This window comes from Drosophila pseudoobscura, chromosome 4 (genome assembly GCF_009870125.1).
Source record: "Drosophila pseudoobscura strain MV-25-SWS-2005 chromosome 4, UCI_Dpse_MV25, whole genome shotgun sequence".
Classification (NCBI taxonomy): domain Eukaryota; kingdom Metazoa; phylum Arthropoda; class Insecta; order Diptera; family Drosophilidae; genus Drosophila; species Drosophila pseudoobscura.
The window spans coordinates 26,318,559-26,341,373 of record NC_046681.1 but is presented as its reverse complement, the minus strand read 5'-3'; the positions used below and the strand labels follow the sequence as shown (position 1 = coordinate 26,341,373).

Genomic DNA, 22,815 nt, shown 5'->3' with positions numbered 1-22,815 from the left:
TAGTACAGTATACGATTGATATAGTTTTGTTGTAAAAAGTTTTGATTTCTTAATGTAGGCAAAAGTTTTGATTATTCGTATAGTTTGGAAACCTTTACGGGTCTTTGGTGCTCACTTCTTTGATCTATCATCAACATCTATCAATACAGTTTATTTTAATCAGAATAGTATACAGTGTCCTGTTCTGATATTCCTGTAAATAATAGTTCTTCTTTGTCATATGTAAATTGTTCATGGCTTAACTAGTACGCATTAAAATGCTATCTTCCTTTTGTACTTCAAAATTCCAGTCTTCAGGAACAATACCTTATGCATATTAACCTTATAAAAACTTTCCCAGAATTTCTTAATTTGATCTATATTCCCAAAAAAAACCAAAACAAAATCGAAATGAAAACCATATAAAATTATATATCAAATTTACCAAAATGTTTTTATTTAAGAAACTAAAACAAATCGAAATGTAATGTAAAAGATTTGCTATAGAATTTCGATCATCATCAGCCGTTTTAAGCATACAACTCGAACTTAAAGTAAAACTAAAGCTAATCACTAAAGAGACAAAACAAAAATGTTGATCACAAATGTATCTTTGTTGTGCGGAACCTTACGTACTTAGATGATGATACTCAAGATTTGGCATAGCCCGAATTCCAGCAGGAATCCCAGCTCGGTTAATGGGGGGTTGTTGTAAGGAAATTTGTAAATCGTAGGAAAATGGCAAGTTTTGATTGCTATGATGGAAACTGGGCGATTGACATTGATTATGGGTTATTTTCGTTGATTTGTTTTTTTGGTATTCAGCACTTAAACTGGAATAAGCTACCCTAAAGCCTTCTTGCATACAATATTTCAATGAATATTTAAATAAATAATTAAGCTAGCTTCAACATCTACGATTGGGTCGATCAGTAAAATATAAGCAAAGATCTCGCAGACGAAATATGTAGATGCAAGACTTAACCAAAGATACGATACAGGGAGATACAGAGAAATAAAAACAGAGACTTGTTGATGGACAAACCCAACTATTTACATAGGGAATAAAACGTAGACTTAAGAACGTAAAAGAATTAAACATAGAATTTGTAGGACTAGCTCCTATCGTTTGTTCAGCTTGCGCCAGAGCGTGAGGATGGTCAGGACATGCATCACCCCGATCACTATGCCCATGAGCAGCAGACAGTCGGACATGTGCACGTCCGAGATCATCATGTACTTGAGAAACACTTTGGGACTCCTGAAATGACAGTACATCGCATTCTCCGGACACTCGAGGAAAGCGCGATCCATCCCATAGATCGCATTCAAAGCACCATGGAATCCGGCCCGGAAATAGCTCAAATGCCACATCCAACGGAACAGCGGTGTGATGTCTATGTATCGTGTACAAAAGCCAAACACAGAGAACATCACCGCTAATATGGGTCCCAAAAATACGGCAAGCTGTCGGATTAAGATAATATATCAATTAACTTTAGTTTCATTAATGTTAAGGTGTGATTAACCCACCTTTGTTGGCAGCGTGGCTCCCACGAAGAAGCCCCAGGCCTGGGCACTCAACGAAGCCATTATTCCCAGCAGCATAAAGTAGTATATGCGAAAAGACTCTACGCTATCGTTACCCGTCAAATGAACGCTGATGATGATGTACAGGGCGGTGCAGAGGCTCTGTAAGAAAACCACGAATACATAGGAGGTTAAGTAACAGAATAAGAAGAGATATGCCTAATGTAAGGGATGTGCATGATTCGGAAGATCATATACTTTAGCTCTACTATTCTTCTACTTCTATAACTATTTATAAATTAAAATGATCATCTGATCAGTGCATCTATTTTCCTCCAAGCAGCACTGCAAAATCTTCATTTCGGTATAATTACCCATAAAATGTAGCTCTTCTGATTTGTTTCCCTCGTTGATTTCTAGCATGACTAAACCTATAGCTTGCAAGCTTGGATTGCATTCATGATCGGAAGCAATTGAGAATGCTTTGATTACTCATTCTACAGCGATTCTTAAGATACTCGGACCAGCAGCAATCGGAATCAGCAATCCATTAAGAGTAACGAAAGCAATTCTTTTGAAATCGAAACAACAGAACGTGGAAATTTCTCTCCGTCGGTGAACAATCGTTTCGGGGAATAGCTGGTAGCCAAATTGTCAGTGGAGTCCACTGCACGGGGCCACTTACGCGAGTCTGTCACGCAAAACAAACCTGAAAATCAGCGATTTCACGTCGCTAATTTGACTTAATGACCGGACCAGCAATTCATTAAACAAAAGCCCACCACCATCTATGATTGTTAAACATTAAATAATGATTGATGATGTCCATCATGGTGATGGGTAATGGGTGATGCGGAATGACGATGCGGGTGGGGATTACTAACCTGAAAGGGTATCTCGAAGGAGATCAGCGATAGGAAGTACGGCCCTAGTTTATACCAGCGATTAAAGTGCTCCCTTGTCAGCATGTCTATTTCCAGCGGAACTGCAAATGAAAAAAATTAATTGAGAAATGTTATTTATTTATTAAATTCGATATGTGCACGAAGGTGATATGTGTATGTGCATACACATGTTTGTACCGTACCTATGTAGGTCAGGTCAGTAAACCGAAACCGGTAAAGATCTTAACTCGTATCCCCCTTATCCCGTTGATCTCTCTTTCGTAAGAGAGATCCCCAGTCCCTGACACGGACTCATTTATTGTAAAAACGCTTCGAGAATCGTTCATATACCGGTTTTATTATACAATAGCCGTAGCCCCCAAGCTTGTGTCGCTTGTCCATACGCTCATCGTCTGGTACTTTACGATTATTTACATTTTAGGCTTCAGGATTGGTTTTATAAAGGTGAGAAACTCATTTTGGGGTAATTTACATGGAAATTATAAATGATAAAGTGGTTCGACATTTTACATTTGATCAGATCTCCGACCTTGCTACGAGGTTAATGTGCGAAATCGGTGTGGATATAATCGGGGAGTGATACATATCATTCCGCAAATATTTCCCTAAGAGACTAATATCATAAGAGCTTTGAAGATTGTAGATATTTGATGTCAATTTTTCTGTTCAATTTCGTTATGTCAAAAGTTATAGAGTTTAAAGTTGAATGATTTGTTTGGCTATTCTTTTCTATTGCGAAACGAGTTTCCGCTTTTGGCTTTAAATGCATATTTATGCATATTAATTTGATATATTAAGTAATCCCTTATAAATTGTATGATATTCATTTTAGATAATTATTTTCCAGTTCCCAAGTTGGAGTACCTCTCCTCACTTCTACCCGTCGATATCTTCATTATTCGTATATTTATATGTATATTCATAAGTTCTCCAGTTTTGCCAATTCTCTCGAACAAGCCTTAAAATTCAATGATATCTTCAAACACTGATCTCCAGACTTAAGCCGACTATCTTGTCCACTAATCTTCGCTCTTTTTGCCAATTAAAATTTAAAACTTTTGTGCAAATGTTAAGACAAATGTGTACGTGTATAGGCCAATCCGCATTCCGAGAAATACAAGCAAAATAGTAGATACATACAGAAACAAGACAGTTGACAATATACACATAGAATTGCCGAAAAAAACAACAAGAGAGACAAAGCAAAGCCAAAGGTGGCCAAGAAAGATAAATAGCCATTGCACAAGACCCACCAAAGAACAGCAGCAGCAGCTGCAGCTTCGTCCAAATTTGGGGACAACTTTTGAATATTTTGTTGGCCACATTTTGTGCCACAAGAATCAATGAATAGGAAATGTTGGCCGAAAATGGGAGAGTCTCAGTCTCTGTCTGAGGCTGTTTGCCAGTGGCTGCCTCTGAAACACGCGAAATACTTGAACAGACCCCCAGCACCATTGACTATACATATGTACTATCTTGGCGATACACAATCCCACTACTTACATGTCAAGACCACAGCCATTTTGCCCGTGTAGACCAAGAGCAGTGTCGAGCCGTACAGATAGACGTAATTGCCAAGCACGCTCTGTGCATTATTGCCCACGTTCAGGTAGAGATAGCCAAAGACGACGCCAATGAAAATGTGCGAAAAGATCCGAGCTAGAAGCAGAAACTGAAAAAGATACAAGGCGTACATTAGATATATTCATGTGGGGGCGGGGCAGCAGAAGTCGTGCTAAAACGACTCATTGATACCTGGGAAACAGGTATTATAAGATTTTTGGCAGTTTATAAAATAACTAGGTATATAGTAGGCACCTTCCCCAGAAGACGATGACATCTCAAGGATTGTGATTTCTTTTCCCGTTTAGTTAACTTTTGCTCGAGCTTTGATGTTAGTATTCAGCATTCTTCTGTAAGTTTTGGTTTGCCTGATAGATGCTCTTACATCTCAAATTTTACTCGCATCTGCGCCCTTCGTTTCTGCTCATAACAATCTTCGAGTCAACGTCCTTGTAACACAATATACCCTTCCCTGCACCTGCAGCTGCACAGGGTAAGACACATGCACTCGTGCAGTCCGAATGATGTTGGTCATTAGAACTCGCTAAAAACCGAAATCTATGTGAAGGTTAGAGCTGTGGAATAGCTCGTTGAAGTTATGGCCCGGTTGAGTGGTTCTCTGCTGCTTGGAGAGATCTTGAGATTCTCTATCGTCGGTCTACGGTCTTCAGTCTTCAGTCGGGGTGTTTGACAAGTCAATAGCAAATTGGCAAGGTGCTAAAACATTCACTCAAACGCAATTGCAATCTATGCAAATCTGTATTAATCATTTTGTGCAGCGGTCGGTGGGTTGCAGGCAGCAACAAAATTATGGCCGGATGCTAATGCTAATTATTCATTAAACAATTTGTTCAATTTCACATTTAAAACAAATGCCATGTGCTAATTGCTCACATTCAGATGATAAACGTCATCCATCAATCTTGTGAGAATCGCTTTTAGCCGCTGCCGATGCCGCTAGCGCGGTAATTGATTCATTTGCCATGGTAAATATTTAAACTTTTGCCCCCACTCAATATTTATCACACCTGCAGTACAATAAGCGCAAATAGGCAAAGAAATAAAACTAAACGAGCTCTAAACCGTGACATATAATGGGTAAATAATTCTAATTAGGTATAGGGCCTTTGATGATATTTATTCACGTGAATCCGATGTGAGTATCTGTTGAGTACTTTCTGGGGAATAAGCTCTCAAGAGTTTCATGCGAGTTGAACAAATATTTTTGTATTAAAATAAAATCAAGTAGCTGTCTTGAAAGTACTTGCAGAATTGAGAAGCATATGGTTTGAAACTTCCTAAGCCCCGAAAACAGCTTTAAAATATTAAAAAATTAAATAAATTGCTTTGAAGCCACAAAACACAGCATTATATTCTCTTAATGTGCGCACATATGGCAATAACAATTATAATTATGATATGATCATAAGGCCACGAAGAGCCTCTGGAAACCTTCAGCAATTACCTGCTAGTAACATCTATGGATTATACCAGACTTATATACAGACTTTAAATTAAAGCCACACATAAATCTCATTTTTTGTGGTTTTGTTTTTCCTTTTATTTTTTTGTTTTTTGTTTTTTTGCAAAATCCGAAAGCGTTGCAAAGTGCCAACCCTCCAAAAAAAAATACCTTTGCTTTGGCAATGAATTAAAATGGCAGCACGACAAATGACAAACGACAATTAAATGAAATTAAATTATAAAGTAAAGCAACAATAATTTGTCACCAAAAACAAGAGATACAAAAAAATAAAATAAAAGTAAAAACCAGCTATTAAGACAATTAGAAAATTAAAATGAAAACAAGATAGGAACTGGATTTCACTTTAATTTCGAGGACAAATTACCAGAGAGACAAATTACCAAATCAAAGTGACAGACCATCCAGGCCAGGCCCTAAAACCGGCTTATAAAAGCAATGGCTAACCATATTTTATATAATTTATTTTATTTATGCATTCAAGTATAACTCACGTAGCTGCGACGGGCACAGATCAAGATACGTTGCATCAGGAGCAGATATTGCATGAGGAACGAGGCCGAGCTGGCGGCATTCGGTGCAGTGGCCAACTCTTTGACGGTTGCTTTGACATTGGCGAGTGGCAGCTGCTGTTGCTGATTCTCTGATTGCTCTTGATCCACCAGCTCCAGCTCCGTGGGGCCACTGAGTGCCTTGATCTCCTCCAGCGCCAGTTCCTGCTGTGCCGGTTTCACATAGTCGTAGCTGGAGAATTGCGCCAGAGCAACGGTTGGCAACATTTGATTCGAAGTGCTCAGCTCTTTGCCGCCAATGTTGTCTGTCATTAAGGTGGAGAAACCAAAAAGCCGGTTAAAAAGTGTTTATGCTTAAAGAGATATAACATAGATCACACTTAAACTGAAATTGGTACTTTCTTAGAGCTAACCGCCGCAGAGTCGGATTTTCTAAAGCAGCTCCAGATGCTCCTAAATACCATTAAAGGACCTAAGGCCATATATCAAATGCCTGACTGTCAAATTTCTTTAAAATTTCTCAAGCACAAAATATGTTTGGTAATGCTCAATTCAAATCACAGATGGAGATAATTACATGGGCCTTTAAATAGGAAAAGTACCAAGTAGACCTATTTATAAATTCAAAGTGTATCTCCAAAAGCTTCCCCCAATTCTCAACAAGAAAGCGACACAAAAAAACTCTTACCATTTATTGTTGCCATGAGCCGTGAGACATCCGCACTGCTCATATAACGATATCGATCAACATCCTCGTAATACTTTTTATTCGCCGCATGGATCAATTCATTCAGATCACGTTGATGCTCGCCGACGGCCACCTCCAGCACTGAATACAACATACAAATGAGTTGTACAAAAAATATATGCATATAGATTAGAGATCTGTATAGATCTCGACTTACGGTAATCAGCTGGATTGTGATAGCTGGGACAGACGAGCTGCTGTTCGGCAAGGAATGGCACGAGCTCTCGCACTGGGCCCTGGTACATGCAGTGACCATCGACCACCGTATAGAGCTTGTCGAACATCTCAAAGATCAAAGCACTGGGCTGATGAATGGTGCAAACAATGGTGTGGCCCTGGGAGGCCAGTTTTTTCAGCAGCGCCACACAAGAACTGCACGACGAGCTGTCTAGACCACTAAAAATGAGAGAAAACAAATTACACTTTAAGTATGGTATGACTCAACGGCTTTTAATGAGTGTTCACCTGACCTATGGCAGCAAATTCGCAACTCGGTAACTCATTAAACCGTATTATGGCGAGAGAAAGAGAGAACAGAACCACTAATGCCAAAGAAAGACATTACGAAATTCGGAAATTTCTTACTTTTATGGGCTGTGCACGAATGAGCGATTGTTGTTTGAACTTGATTTCATAAAAGTACAAAACTCGTTTGTACCCAAAAGCCATTAACCACTGCAAGTCGAACGGCAAATCGGCCTGATTGGCATTGCAAAGGTTTGAGGTGTTTGAGGAGTACATGGAATATAATTTATTGATCAGAGACAGTCTAACATCTATCAGTCGCTCTGTGGCTCTGTGGCACTCTGTCTCTGTATATCGATTAAAACTGGTCTCTCCCGCAGTGTTTCGAAGCCATTTACGATGATATGTTAGACAGAGTCTGCCCTTTAGCTGAGCTGATGATTTATATACAATAACAAGTCGATAAGATCTGTGCACTATTTAATAATCATATGTACGTATACACTCGTAGGAGTCGTTGTGGAAATCTGATTGCTTGCCAAAGCAATTTTCATTATGAAAATCGACATCTAATTTGCAGTTCAAAGTTTTCCATTCCCTTAGGTAATATATGCACAGTCAGCGAATGACTTGAAAGTTTATTTCGGAGAACGAAAATCCGGGGAGTCATTAGAGTACATTAACAGGAACAATTAATTGGACTAAGTCTCTGTCTAGACGGGACGGAATGCTACAAATAGTTTATGTCCCCAGACCCAGACAAAACTTTCATAGTGGGACTTTGGTAACAGCTCTCTACAAAAAAGAGCTTGATTGGATTGAGAGTAAACTTTGATCTACTAAAAGCTAATAAAAGAACACTTGCTTTTTGGTGCCCCAGAGTGAACCCGGATCTATCTCTCTACAGGGTAGACTTCCAAATTCCTTGGAATCGAAAAGGCCCTAGAGATGTTTCCAGTCAATGAGTAGGGCATTTTTCTTTTGATTATTAAAATCAAATTGCATTAAAACATTTATTGTGTTTAATAAACGACTCCAAACCATTAATTGTGCACTTAACTGTCAGATAATCCAATAATTATAAGATTGATAAACTCATCAGCCTACAGATATTCAGCATATAAAACAGAAAAACTCAATCGGTTCTAAATAATTAAACGGCTTAAACGTTTGCCGCAGCTTCCTGCTCAATGAACCCAACCGATCAAAACAAAAACTAAATAAGTAGCTATATAAAATATAAATTGTATAGAAAACAGATAAGCCCGAAGCAATATAGACATGCACAAACTTGACTTGTGGGTCAGGCATTGGGTGGATTTTTTGCTGAGTTTCCGCTAATAAGTACGCATATATGTATGCACATATAAATATGTATTCTATAAAGAACTTCATCAGATGACGATCATTATCATGGCTACTTCAATTACATAAGTGTACACATATTTACCCTATACGTGTATATAGTACACTCATACTTGTATTCGTATTCATACTCACGTCGTTGGCTCATCCAGATAGAGTACTGGAGGATTGCTTATCAGCTCCAGGGCAATGGCGAGACGTTTCTTCTGTCCACCCGAAAGCTTTGCCGTATGCACATTATAGCGATGCTCCAGACCCAGCAGCGATAAGATGTGTTTGATCTGTGAGAAAGATAGATGATACACGCGGAAAGTATTTGTTAAAAAACCACTTAGAGATTTTTTGATTGCTTTTACTCACCAAATCCAATTTGTAGGTCTTGCTGAACTTAAAACCGAGTTTAAGATGTGCAGCCAGGAGCATTATTTCGCCCACCATTAACTGGGGACGCAGCAGATCATCCTGATGGATGTAGCACAACAGTTGACGGAATCTCTCGGAGCTGGGAGCCATGGGCTTGCCATTAACTCGTATATTGCCCGACACTCCAGTGGCACTGTCAGAGAAAATGAGTGGAAGAAATCACAAATGAAAATCAGCAACAAACAAGCAATTAAAGTAATTATTATAATTTTAATGAGCTCACGAGTCCACGAGCCTTCAAAAAAAATCAGCAAAAAATAAATATCTCCGTGAATGTCTGGAAACAGAGGCGAGGCACTACTCTGAACTCGAAACGAACCGAACTTAAAATAAATGTATATGCGTACATATTTCAAGTTCATAGTTTACTGACCGATAACGTTTAGCAATGAAAAGCTGTGGAAACGCCTCGCAGTTCCTCTGGCGGTGGCTCTTTGCCGCCCAGCATCCACATTATGATATTTTAATTATGATACTCTACAGAGATTCGATCCGTACGATTTCCCTTTCGACACGTGCATACATTTATTTATTAATTATATAGCTGAAAATGTTATATGCTGTAATAGCTGTCATTTGGCCATCAAAAATATATAGAGATTACATTCAGAATTCAGATTTCCTTTCAGTTGCGTCAGTGGAGGGTCGTTTCCATTCCGTTCAACGGACAGGGAATGAATCACTCATCAGAGTGCATTCGAATCGGTCTGAAGTTCTACTTATGCAATGGCATATGGGAACTTGAACTGTTTTGATGTCAGCTGATGTCTCGACAGTGGGAGAGGAAGTAATGCGATTACGTCCGGGATGGGAGGCCAAGCTTCAAACTACATAAACAGCATTTTATTCGAAAATACACGAAAGATTGTGAATCGTTTTGAGAAGAGTAATGGGATAAAAAAGAGCATATTTTATTTCTGCATAATTTTATATGCTCCATTTTTATGTTTGCTGCTGCATTCCTGAGGTTATAAGATGCCTAAACTCTAGGACCTAAGGCAACATCTAATGCTGCTCTAGTCACTCTTTAAATTGTATAAATCCATTAAACACCACTTAACATGCCGCCCCTTCTATATCCTATATCTATATTCTATATACATATTCATAATCAATCGTGCCATACAACCAAGAGCAATTTGCTCGGCATTGCTGACATCTGAACAATGTGTTGATTGATGGAACGAATGCAGCGTCTGCGCTTTATATTCCGTTGCTCGTACGATATGAACAACATGTAATTAAATCGACGGAAACTTGATTGCATATTCAGCGATACATCAGTCACAGCAGAGCGCCGAGCAGTAGGAAAATATAATTTTCAAGTTCAAGTGCGAGTGCGAGTGCGAGGGAAACTCACCAGAAGCCAGACATGACATTCAACAGCGTGCTCTTGCCCGCCCCCGAGGGACCCATGATGGCTGTCAGTTCTCCAGAACGAAAACTACCATTCAGGCCATGGAGGATTTCCTTGGTCACTGCAATTAGATAAGACCATAATTGAGTAATCCTCTTCAGCATATCCTTTCTAATGGTTACTCACCAAATTTCCTTTCTGGAAATGAGAACTTTTTCACTTGATATCGCACATCGGAAAACTCAATATCAACCTTCTCGCAGTGATCAAAATTAGCATGAGACATGCCCTCATGATAGTTGGGCCTCTGGAAGACGTTCAAATTGTTGTTCACCTTCTCTGCCAGGGCATCCGAACCCCGGGATGATGTGGAAGATGTCTCATCGATGGAAAGCGCCGAACTGGCGGCTGTGGTGCAACAATTTATGCCGAGGCAGCCACTATCCTGGTGCTTGCCATGGTGGTGTCCCTTGTGACTGGCACCGGAGGTGCTGCTGGCATCACTGTGTGCCCCACCGCCACAGCAGGCGGCATCTGTGGGTTTTATATCGGGCAAGAGTGTCATATTTATGGGGATATTCTACTATGTGCTTCTTCGGGAGAGGTTCTATAGCTCTGAAAAGGAAAGAAAAGAGAAATATATAGATATAGAAGGCTTTTTAAATGGAGAAAATATGGGTTAACAATATCACAAATTTGTCATTCTCAGTATTTGTTAAATTTAAGTAAAAGTCTCCCTTAAATCCATTTATATAAATAACATCCGATATCTTCCCATATTTTCATTCCATTTGTGGAGTTTCAAAGATCAACGGCACAGCCAAGTGATGAACTTCACATATTATCCCTCCCCATAAATTATTTTGCAATTTTCCTCACCCTAATATTCAGCTTTAGGCAATCATTCCCTTTCCCAGTTTATTCTCCAGATGTTGTAAGTACTGCCTTACGATAATAATAGTCAGAAACCCTAACGACCTGTTGGCGCTCGTTAGGAGGGGCGTTAGATGGTGTTTTTTTTATATATTTCAAACAACAAAAGTAAATGGCGAATTGTACATATTTGTGTGGGCGTTCTATCGCTTAGATTTCACAATTTAGAGCTGCGGGACACTTTATTAAGTCTACATACATATCTCTCTGCTGCGACAGATGCGTCATTTAATGATTGTATGTACATATATATAATTTAATGCTTTGTTTCTTACGAACAAAGAAAGTTATTGTAATGTGAGAATTCTGTGAGTAATGTGAATTATAAATACTCGTACTATTGTTTTTATGGGAGAAGTCTGCCCATATTTTGCGGAATTTCAAGCTGATGGATAGACAAACTTCTGTGGACTTTTCTCTACATTTCAACGATATTCAATCAGATGGATAGACAATCTTCTGTAGCATTTCAATCTTATCTAATATTCTGTGGACTTTCAAACTAAGAAATGGGCGGACAATATGCTGATGTATACACAATCTTTGGTACATCTGATGGATCTGATGGATAGACAATATTTGAAAGACTTTCAATCTGACACCAATCCGTGGAATTTCAAACTGATGGATAGACAATATTCTGCAGTATTCGGTATTCTAAAGATCTGTTATCTAGACATTCTGTCTTGGAGTCTTGGAGTCCATTATTTTAATTTAATGTAAATTATGCACAGACTGTGTTTGGTCTATCGGGAATCACTTATCAGCCGACTACCCAAAAATATGTATTCTCGGCATGTAACCAAAATTCAAATATTTCAGCTTGTCATTTTTTATGGATTCTTTTTTGTGGTCATAGGATGACTGGACACTATGCAAATGTAGTGAAATTCGTGGCTTAAGTTCTTACTTAGATCATTTCTGGAATTGATTTTATATAAACCATAAACCCTCTGATATAAATAAGGTAAATATTTGTCAATTCAGCTGTTGAATTTTAATTAGGATAGAGATAGATTTTTTGTTATTTGCTGTCCGATTAGCTAAGCTCTGTTAATTTGTCAAAACCTTGTCATAGGTCAGGTTCGAGGCCTATGTTCAAACAAATCAAATAAACAAATATTGGGAATACTATGTAAAAATGGTCTATGCACCTCTAAAGTTTGTTAAATATTTGTTTAAAGCGGGATACTGGTATTTTTAGAGCATTAGCAAAGAAGGTGGAAAACTATTTTAAAATAGGGCAAGAAATGTATTAATTATAGAGCTAATGGAAAAGTGAATAAGAATCTAGATCAAAGAAGGTAACTAAATCAAGAAACTGAAGTAGAAAACTATCCCAAATGTGTAAGAGAAGCATGAAATATTTGTCCAGAAAATATCATACTTCCAGAGGTCTATTTGATGTACTTTTTCTTAAAAAAGTATTACCAAAAAATGGCCTTCAATATGTCATTCAACCAACCAAAGAATATCTAGGCTATACCGCCGATAAGTCTGTCCATAAAACCATGCAAATTACCGCCACAAAGTGCTGTAAAGTCGTTTTACATCTTTTGCGGCATATCTCACTATACTCGTATGTATTTTTTGGCCAAGTATAGATATTTTGTTGTTGATGTTTGCCAAACAACTCCTCGAGTGGTAAACTGATATTGACTTTGATGTAAAGAGGTTGGTGTCTGGCGGCCCGGCCCGGCCGCCCCTCAGTAGAATGTCAGCCTCAAAAGTAGGCAAAGACCGAGAAAACCAGTTTACAAGAAAATACACCAAAAGAAACTACAAAAACTGCCAAATCATTTTCTTTAGAGACCGAAAATTAGCCAAAAATCAAATCAAGATCAAGTCTGGTATGATCTTGATTCAACTATCATACATAGTTCTCTGTTTCGAGTGCATTTCGAGTGCAGTTTCATTGAGCCTGTTGCGATATACTGGTATACCATTGATTGGGGCAGGGCACGACAATTGCTGATCAATTTATGGTGTTCGCCGTATGACATAATTATTTAAATATGTAAATACTCAGACAGACGGGCATACATATGTATAAGTATATATGTATTTATGTGAACATGAAACTGAAAGAATGTTAGCTGAATGAATGAGAATATTACGTGAAAGGAATGTTTGCTCTTAAAGATTGTTTACTCTTATAGAATTTCTTGTATAAATTATTGAAGCAAACTTGATGGATAGGTTACATTATGGATATTAGATAGAAGTTATTGTTGTTATTCCGTTCTTCAGCTCGATATGTGTGTGTTTTTTAAGTGGAGTTTGAATATGATTCAGCAAGATTCTTAAAGAGTAGTAGGGGATATTGTCAACTTATAACCTTACGGAATTCCTCTCGGAAATTATAGATATATATCTGTATACTTTTTTTGGAATGGTTTCCAACTGTTATTTATATCCCTGACATTATAAGATTTATGTTGCTCAAACGCCACATAATTTTCAACGAAAAAACCCCCGTAAATTGCTTTCAAAAGTAGTTCAGAAGCACCGAACCGAAACATATTACTGAAAGACCCCTCACGACGTCCACGAGTAAGTAATTCACGTAATTTAAATTTTGGCAAACTCTCAACAGCAAACTCTCAGAGGTAGGTTGTTGTTTGTGGGACCTTTAGACTCTGGGTCTGGCTCATAACTCACTCAATGCAAATTGCTCATTTTCTGCCGTTTCTGCCGTCTGCTGTTTTGACATGCAAATACATAAAACTCACAGAAGGAAAAAACACACAAACGAAAAAACGATCACCATTTCCATTAAAGTCACGAAACTCGGAGAAAACATGAAACAACTTCAGAACACTACACAATAAGTAATACTACTGAAACTGGAAGAGTAATACTCGGCACAATAGAATGAGGCAATTGATCGTCTCAGAAAGCACGATAAAAAAAAATTAAAAAAAACTGAGAAGCATATTTTTACGAGCACTACGACAATACGACCCCAAGAACCACGTTTGGCAAGCGATAAGGAAAAGTGACATGGTCAGGGTCAGCACGTGGTCAGCACGGATCAGGGCATATACATAGTATACATATATTTATATACTTGTTAGTACTTTAGGGGGGCGTGGCTGTAGAGGCTGACTCAAAAGAACTCGTTCCACGAAATGTCGCAGTAGCCGGCACACAAATGTTTGTTTGGCTTTCTGAAAGCCAAATATTATTCTACTCTTCTCTCTTTTCGCATTTGTTGATTGTGTAGTCGATCCATCAGTCAGGCAATGACCGCTATATTCGGTTTGTATATGATATATGATACGTATAGTATACGGTATTGTATGTGTATATTAGTTCTCAATTTGTTTTCATATGTATTTACAATCCGTAAAGGTATGGTATGTGCGATCACGTAATGAGACAAAATTGGTGAAAATTAAGATGATTGAGTGGAAATTTAAAGGGGAAATGAAGCTACTTTAGAGATGGAGCTAGAGATACTGCAAAACACCAGCTCAAATTGGTTTAAAGCGAGATAAAATTTAATTTACATTTTGTTTAAATTCCGAAAAAGAGCTATAATTAGCTGAAGTGGGCTTCCCTGTCAAAAATAATTATCTTAACCGCTACTGCGCCCAATTAGAAACACATTTTAGATTAGCCACAAAACTGTATAAATTTTATCTGGGATTTGCATCGGAGACAGTGACTGCTAGAAGTGCGCCTGCTCCTCCCGCAACAAATTGTAAATTGTAATTCCATGCACATGTCCCATACCCCAACCGTCCGAGTCATGAATACGTTAAGCGAAACACCAGATCGAATGATATAACTGGAAATGTTCCGACTAGTCGAAGATCGGATAATCAAGTCGATGTCCATTGTCCGAGTAGTCGCACTGTAGTCGCACATTTGTGGCCTACATTTTCAAGTTCTTTCTAAAACGAAGAGTAAGAGTGAGAGTGAGAGAGCGAGAGGAGAGGATAGAAGCTTTTCCCCCCCCCATCCCATCGATCGGGTCAGTCGATTGAGCAACCGATGCCCAAAGAACACATGTGCAGCAGGCATGGAAGCTATATGGCACTTACTTAGTATTCACTCCACTGTGAGAGCCAACTACTTACTATGCAAGCAAGAAAATATGACTAATTTGATTGTGGAATAATTAAACAAGCGGGAGACTTATGTTTGAATTTGTTTAGCATTTTCTAATTAAAATATAATGGTTGAGAAATATAGCACCGTCCATTGCTTTGAAATCAGCTGTTTTGTGACTTGCAAAGCAATGCGCTTTACAAGTGAAAGCAGTTCATGTAGAAAGCAGCTGATTTTTGGTGAGCAACAATCAAATATAAAGATAAGTTTAAGTTTACTCAAACAACGTTGGATTTTTGGAAATGCTTAAACAGCGGTACGTATGTACATACATATGTTTGTACATTGTTTCGTTCAGTCAGTTTTTTATTTACGAAGGCAACTCATTTTATTTAATTTCCTCTAACCACTACGCTTTTTCTTGGAAGACTAGATTTTTTTCTCTTGTTTGGGGTAGCAATACTACTTAAGAACTCCTTCTTCAACTTATATTTTTCAACCATAAACAAATTTTATTTTTTCGAGGAATCCCATGTTTTTTCAGCGTTTTAAGGCCATTGACGAAATCAGTAAATGTCATACGGGCTGGGCAGGAGTGCACTCTCATACGTATACTTTCGTTCTCCCATAATTCTCGTTCTTTCCTGCACACATTCATATGCACATACATACATACATATGTATGTGCTTTAATTCGGTCCCTCTCTCTTTTTGGTTTCAACTCTTCTACATTCTCACACTCACTCTTTTGTTAGTGGGTCAGAGGTGGGTAATGTTAACGAACCTGTTGACTGCGCTCCCGAATGACGATTCTCACACACGCGATGCACTCGGAAAGTTCTTTATTTCTTTCGTTTCGTTTCGATTCGATGCTTCAGCTGGTCTTTGTTGTTGAAAGTTTCCTCTTCTTGTGACTGCTGTAGTTACTAATAATATTGTTCTCTTTGAGACGCAGAATACGAGTGCGCATATGGACCAAGACAATGCGACGTAGCAATTGACAAGTGGAAAAGCATCGACACAGAACGCAATTCATGAATGAACACACATCACTGGGAAAATTTAAGAAAACTTGAGCCCAAGAAAACTCATTTCCAGTCTTCGATTTGCATGAACACGCGATTGTTTTTGGATTCCTCTTTAACTCTTTTGCGGTTTTATTTTTTGTATTTTTGTGCAATTGAATTCGATTTTGTATTGCACTTTCTTCCTTTTCGGACTGACATTCACATGAGTGGAAACGAGAGGGACGACGACGACGACACTGTATGTTTGCGCGGTTTTGTTTCACTCTGCTTTTGCCTCCTTCATTGAACTTATGCAGATGGGCAGCGGCGCGTAAATTAATTTCAATTGTTTTTTTTGCCACTGTGCATTATATACTTTTTTCGATTTTGCTTTATTTTATCTCTTTCAGGCCTCCCCCTTACGCTACTGTTTCGCTTACACGTGCGCTCCAAACGCGACGCTCGCCACAAATAAACGGTAAAGTGCTCTCCACATGGCTCTTATAAGACCCCAGCCAACTCGAACAACAGCTGCTCCAGCGCACAGCTGATGATCGCTTGCTCTCACTCGCCTAGTCTCTCGCGCACGCTGGGCTCTCTCTTCGAAGATTATTGCGCTCTTGCCGGCTGCTTACGTTATTACATTACGTTAGGCGGTTGGCTTTCTTATTGTTGTAATGAATGCATTGTGCATTTCCAGGCCCTGACCTCCATATCTGTACCGTTAACTGTTATAATCGGATATCTCGTAAGCCCTCTCTCTCTCTGTGTCGGGCTGGGTAATTCTCGCCTTTTCTTGGGGATTGGCTCTGTGCGTGGTTTGGCATAAGTTTCCCTGGTGACGTCGCTTGCATATTTGATTCGCAATTCTCTTTCTTTGTGATTCATTCATTTGCGGTTTCAACAACTAAAATTCCTTTGATTTGGAAAATCTCTTTGGGATGTGGGTTATTAACCATATTGGTTATTAAGTGCTGTTTGGATTTTATTGATGGCTGAATCGGAAACGTGTGTTATAAATAAATTAATTAAGTATTGGCTTGCAGCAATTAACTTGCAGCAGTAATGGCCTTTTAATACTAGGTTTTGAGAAGGGTTTCGTACCTAATAGGGTTGGCGGAATTTACTCAAATCATCAGTTCGTTAAGGAATTAATTTGGAACGAGGTAATTGGCAGGGAACACTTTCTGTACTCCCATTATAGACTATCTTTATCTGTAACTTTTTCTTGTTTTAGTTTTTATTGGGTTCTATAAAATTAAGATAAATTTCCTATGCACGCGGTATCTTTTTGTAGAATTGTATGGGTGGGATACCAGTAAGATAAGATAACAACTCTTAAAACTAATATATTTTTTCTTTAGGATGGTCGTTCCCTATTGCTTTGGGAAACATTTTCTTTTAGCTTTATCAGCTATCCTACATACATCTCCAATGCCACACCCCTTGACATCAACTTCGAATACATCGCATATTGGTTCCATTTAAGCATCTTTAAAATGCTGCTCACTCAGGGCTAAACAATCCCTATAACCAATCAATTAGTCAATCTATTCCTGACACGAATTACTCAAAGATTTGATCTGGGTTCATAGTACAACTCGCAACCCTACCTTTAGCCCTAACCCTCTGCCCAACGCTTGCCGCGTTCATCTCTCCACCTTTCTGTCGACGACTGGTTCTCATCCCGAATCGACTTACATTGTACACACAGACAATTCCTAACTGGCAATTAGACGATAGGCAAATCGCGTTCAACGTATCGTATGAGCATTTTCAGTCGATAATTGATAATTACGTGATCTGCAAGCCGGATGGACTCTAAAGCCAGTCGGGCAATCGATTTTTATAACATCAAATTATGGTGATTGAGTTGGGTTCGTGAACCCAGCAATTGCAATCCATAGCTCGGATAAATGGCGCAGTTTCCCTTTGGATGTTGATGCGGATGAGGTGGCCTTGGATGCCAACGGAGGGAATGCGAGTAATTAATTTCCAAGCTACAGGCGGGAGATAAGCCTCATTGGATGGGACAACAAGATAGCGATCCACCGCCCAGATAATTCAGATATTTGGCCTGCTTATCAGCACCCCAATTATGTGGGTTTTCCAGGCGATGATGCCAGCGATGATAATAATGTGGTAGATAGGATATATTCTCTGTACATCAAATGATTAGGCTACCAATTGCGTATGCTCCACCCCCGACTCAACACCCCAACATTTGCAGCGATTCCCACGAACTTTGGCCAATGAAAATTTACTTGTTCATCGTCAGCTCGCAATATTACTCAATCCTCTTCAGATGATTTATCTCAGTTACGTGGATTCCCGCCGAGCTGTGGGAGCTGCATTTGAATTTCTAATTCGCGACTCGCGACTCGCGAGACAACGTCGCGATATTTTCCCCCCTCCAATAATTGTCGCTGGAAAAACTACAATAACTCAAAGACCTTGTGGGAGTTGCTTCAATCTCTGGTTGGGTGATTCACATATTGATTTCACGTTAAACGTTTTGGTTAAACATTTCAGACATCTCAGAGTTCACAGAGGAATTTCCGGAAATTTTGTATACCATTTCGCACTGCTGATGAGATCTTCTTAAGTGTTGCTTTCCAAAAAGAATTGCCCTTTAGTTTTTACGAACCCTATTTTTGTACCAGTCTGAGTAAGTAACGACTAATTAAGCGATTAAATGATTCCCTGAAAATATAATTTGGTGGAACCCAGGGCAACCTAGGGGAATATAGCTTCGAAGAAAGGAATGGGACTAAGGTCCAAAGCTTATCAGAAGGGCCCCAAAACCATTAAGCTGATTTAATTGAATAGGAAACCTATTTGCTTATACAATTCGGTTGACAACTTAGGCTTTAATGCACTGAAAGCTAACGAACAAATTACACTTTGTCGTCGGAGGCAAACTACGCAAGCAGAGATCACGTTGACGGTATGATGATGATGATGATGATGATGATCGTCATCAAGGGGCTGTTGATTCCTGTTGTAAGCCCGACAGTTAGCTGATTAGACAAAGCGTGTCGCCCCCCGATTAAAGGTGACAAATTCATTTGGGTTCTTTTCGATCTATGTATGAACTATATAGAACTTATTTGAAATACTATAGATTCCAAAAATATAGTATAAAAACCTTGATAGCAATCCGGGGACAGCACATGAGGATAGAGCGTGTTCGACGGGAAACGAACCCAAATAAAATATGAAAACTTACCCCACGATTCAGTGCAAAACTGTGCTAAACAAAGGGTCAACATCTGGGTTCAAGATCATTTATTTTTCCAGGGCGACACTTTTACGCCAGAGAGATTTATTCCAAAACAAAAATTTTCAAGATGATAGTACAATAAATAAACAAATTTATACAAAAAAATGAACCGAAAAAAGGGAAGAATCATCGTCAAGCAATAAGCAATAAGAAAATAAGAAGTCTTTCTTTATGCCGGGCCAGAAATCGCAAGAAAATAAAATCGCATTATTAAAAGTCCACTTTGGACGCCAAATGTTTCGCTAATGAGATATAAATATATACTATACAAATATACTATATACATATATATCCAAAACCAAATCGGCTTACGTACCAATATCCACAGCACTCGGACTCAACTCGGAATCCCCTCCATTTGGGAACTAATTAAGTCTGACAGGGGGTGGAAAGGTACCATAGGGAGAGTCTGGGCCCTGGGTTCTGGGACTGGGACTGTCTTGGAAAGACACTGAGCCTGATTGGCATGCACACCACTGCAGGCCACAGAGAGGTGGGAGAGCGGGAACGTGCTCGGGGCAAGCCCATTTGGCGTGACGTTAGATAAATATGAATGAATCCAATGAATGAATAAATGAAGTGAAGTGAAGCCGGCCTCATGCTACCTCTCTACTTAGCATTTTGGTCTGCTGCCATCTCCCCAAAGAATGATAGAGCGATCAATCGTTTAATGATCGTATCAGATCTCGGCTAGGAGATTCTACGACGGGCGTACATGACGATGGTGGCGTAGACAGACGAGAGCGAACCGGACCAGAACTGAATGAATCAATTTGGTTCCAGAGACGGAATATAGTCCACGCTTTAGCGATGGGATTTATTGGGATGGGATAGAAATTAAGCGAACCAAAACTAATGCCGCACTTAAGTAGCCCTCTAAGTGAAACGATTGCAAATGTGCAATGAAAACTCAAAATTACCTTCCTTTTCTGTTGCAGGCAGAAGTTATACAACGAAAAGAGAAATCAAATCGGAGCCCGATTTTCATGTGAGGGTATAATTATACCCATAGGAAAAATTAAAGTAAAGAGAAAAACTTCATTGAATTTTCTAATAATTCCAATCTAAAAATTGGAGAAAGACAGCAGGGCTTCAACACACACAATCTCAAACGAAATTTTAAAGATTCTGAAAGCTATAGCAATCACAAAACTATCCAGATCTTACACTTTAGTCATTCATCGTATTCTCGGATCTTTAAAATTATGGGTTTTATGCAGTTTTTCGATTATAGATTTTGATTTTGAATTATAGAATAAGATACTAATCTGCTTTCAATTATTCATTTCCAGTATAACATATTACTACATTCATTATAAATGTAAGCTATTTGTGGGGACACAAAACTATAAGTTCCTGTTAATCCTCCTGTTAATCATGAAGTGATTCATACACATTCAAAAACCATTTTATGCTCCCCCAAAAGAACATTGAATTAACCATCAGTTACTACTACTATTTCTGGTTTTTCCTCCCCATAGTAGCGTTACCTCCCTCAACCAAAGTTTCATCTCTAGCCAAAACCCATGCGTCACTTTCTTTCCACCCACCATAACAGACATAAGCCAACAACAGAGCGATGTCCAGAAAGCCACCGGAAACCCGCGAAAGAGCAGAACAGAACAGAAAGGAGGAGTAATTAGAATTCGAGACACGCGAGCCAAGTCCATATTTTACGATGCCATGTTCTCGTATATTGTATATCGAAAGGTGTGTTCTGAAAGAAAGACAAGACGCGCTCAGCTCCGCTCACAATGGATTGTTGCATATGAATATCAATATTCTTTTGGTCATTTCATTGTTTCAGTTCCTATAAGACTGCTGCTCTTCATGGAATCGAGTTGAACAAACTGTAAGAATAAACTGTAAAGTGGTGGAAATCGATGATGATGAAATGATGATCCTACAGAGAGTTGAGGTGGTTGCACTCTACCTCCATGAGACAGCTGTCAATGGCACTCAGCCTTCGCAGATTAAGTCGAAGCGGCGGCAAAAATAAAGGAACAGAACAAAAAATAATAGATCAAGCAGCTGCTGCATGGATGCATATGCGTCTTTATCGGCTATTATATGACATTATGCTCAAACTTGACCGATATAGCTTATCATAGGAAAAAACCAGTGAGTTTTTATTTTGAATCCCCCTCCAATGAGAATGATAAGCAGAAAACTTATGGCTGCAAAAACGGTTCCCCATCAATTGAATGACAATTGAGTAGATTGAAGAAAAAGACAGATAAATGCTTATAGAGAAAGAGATGGAATGTACAGAAATAGAGAGATGGAGAAGAACTATTGCGATGGTGGTGGTGCAATTAGACACTTCCTTAAAATCCATTTAGGATGTTATAAAAAAACAGCGAAAAGAAGAAACCAAAGAAACAACTCTATTAAATTTACAGACAATGCTCTCTAGGAAGATAGTTCAAACCCTTTTAAATCTATCCTTAAACCAACCCTAATAGACAAAAGTCTGCCTAGGGCTGAACCAAAACAAAGGAACAATGGTTGTCATGTTTTAAGAGAAGTTGTGCTGTATATACGCTGCCCTAGACGAAATTGATATTCCGTTGAAGAGAACTTGCACTGTATATATTTCACTATGTACTCGTACGTAGACATTTGATATGGTATGAATGAATAAACCATCTCCAAAAAGGCCAGACGTTTGCTGAAACTGAGTATGTCCGATCCAGAGAGCTTGTGGTGCATATACTCATATGAATTATCCATATCCGACCCTGTGGAAGTCGGACGTGTCTGCCAAAAGCTGACCAAAACACACCAACTGTTGATGTCCACGCAAGTGAGATTGTGGGATACACTGCTATATGGACATTTTATATTCATATGAATAATCCATATACGCACGGCAGGGTTCACAAAGGCTCTCCTCATACACAGCACTTGCAATAATTGAATTTCACTAGCCAGTCAAGACTATTCTTTGAGCGCACAATCATTGAAACATTGAGCGTTTCTCACTAATTAATTATTGTTTCACATTTACATTTAAGCTCTTTCTGTTCAAAATAAACTTAAACTTACACAGTATATAAAAAATATGCCTCTACAAATGCGGTGGCTTCTCTTCCCACTACTTGTTGTGCCCGCAACTGCAGCACAAATAAAATATAAACTACTATATGGGAAAAAAGAAACGAAAACAAAACGCGTAATAGCCGCACCGAATGAGGGGTGAAAGT

General features: G+C 38.8%; 1 protein-coding gene across 3 annotated transcripts; it reads right to left on the bottom strand.

The window, feature by feature from the left end:
* Window positions 1–615: 615 nt before the first annotated feature.
* Window positions 616–22,758, bottom strand: LOC4817511 (ATP-binding cassette sub-family G member 4). Of its 3 annotated transcripts, none has more exons than XM_015180820.2 (12): window positions 22,658–22,758; window positions 10,517–10,945; window positions 10,334–10,451; window positions 8,911–9,106; window positions 8,686–8,831; window positions 6,878–7,116; window positions 6,661–6,801; window positions 5,955–6,277; window positions 3,918–4,086; window positions 2,394–2,494; window positions 1,513–1,671; window positions 1,102–1,446 (listed from the first exon to the last, which is right to left on the bottom strand). In XM_015180820.2, exons 2-12 carry the CDS (start codon window positions 10,893–10,895, stop codon window positions 1,102–1,104), a joined length of 2,316 nt encoding a protein of 771 aa, XP_015036306.2. In that variant the 5' UTR covers window positions 10,896–10,945; window positions 22,658–22,758. The 3 variants fall into 3 exon arrangements, with proteins under 3 accessions (XP_033235897.1, XP_015036306.2, XP_001356929.2); XM_001356893.4 differs by lacking the exon at window positions 22,658–22,758 and adding an exon at window positions 16,104–16,801; XM_033380006.1 differs by lacking the exon at window positions 22,658–22,758 and having other exon boundaries at window positions 616–1,446; window positions 10,517–10,895.
* Window positions 22,759–22,815: the final 57 nt, after the last annotated feature.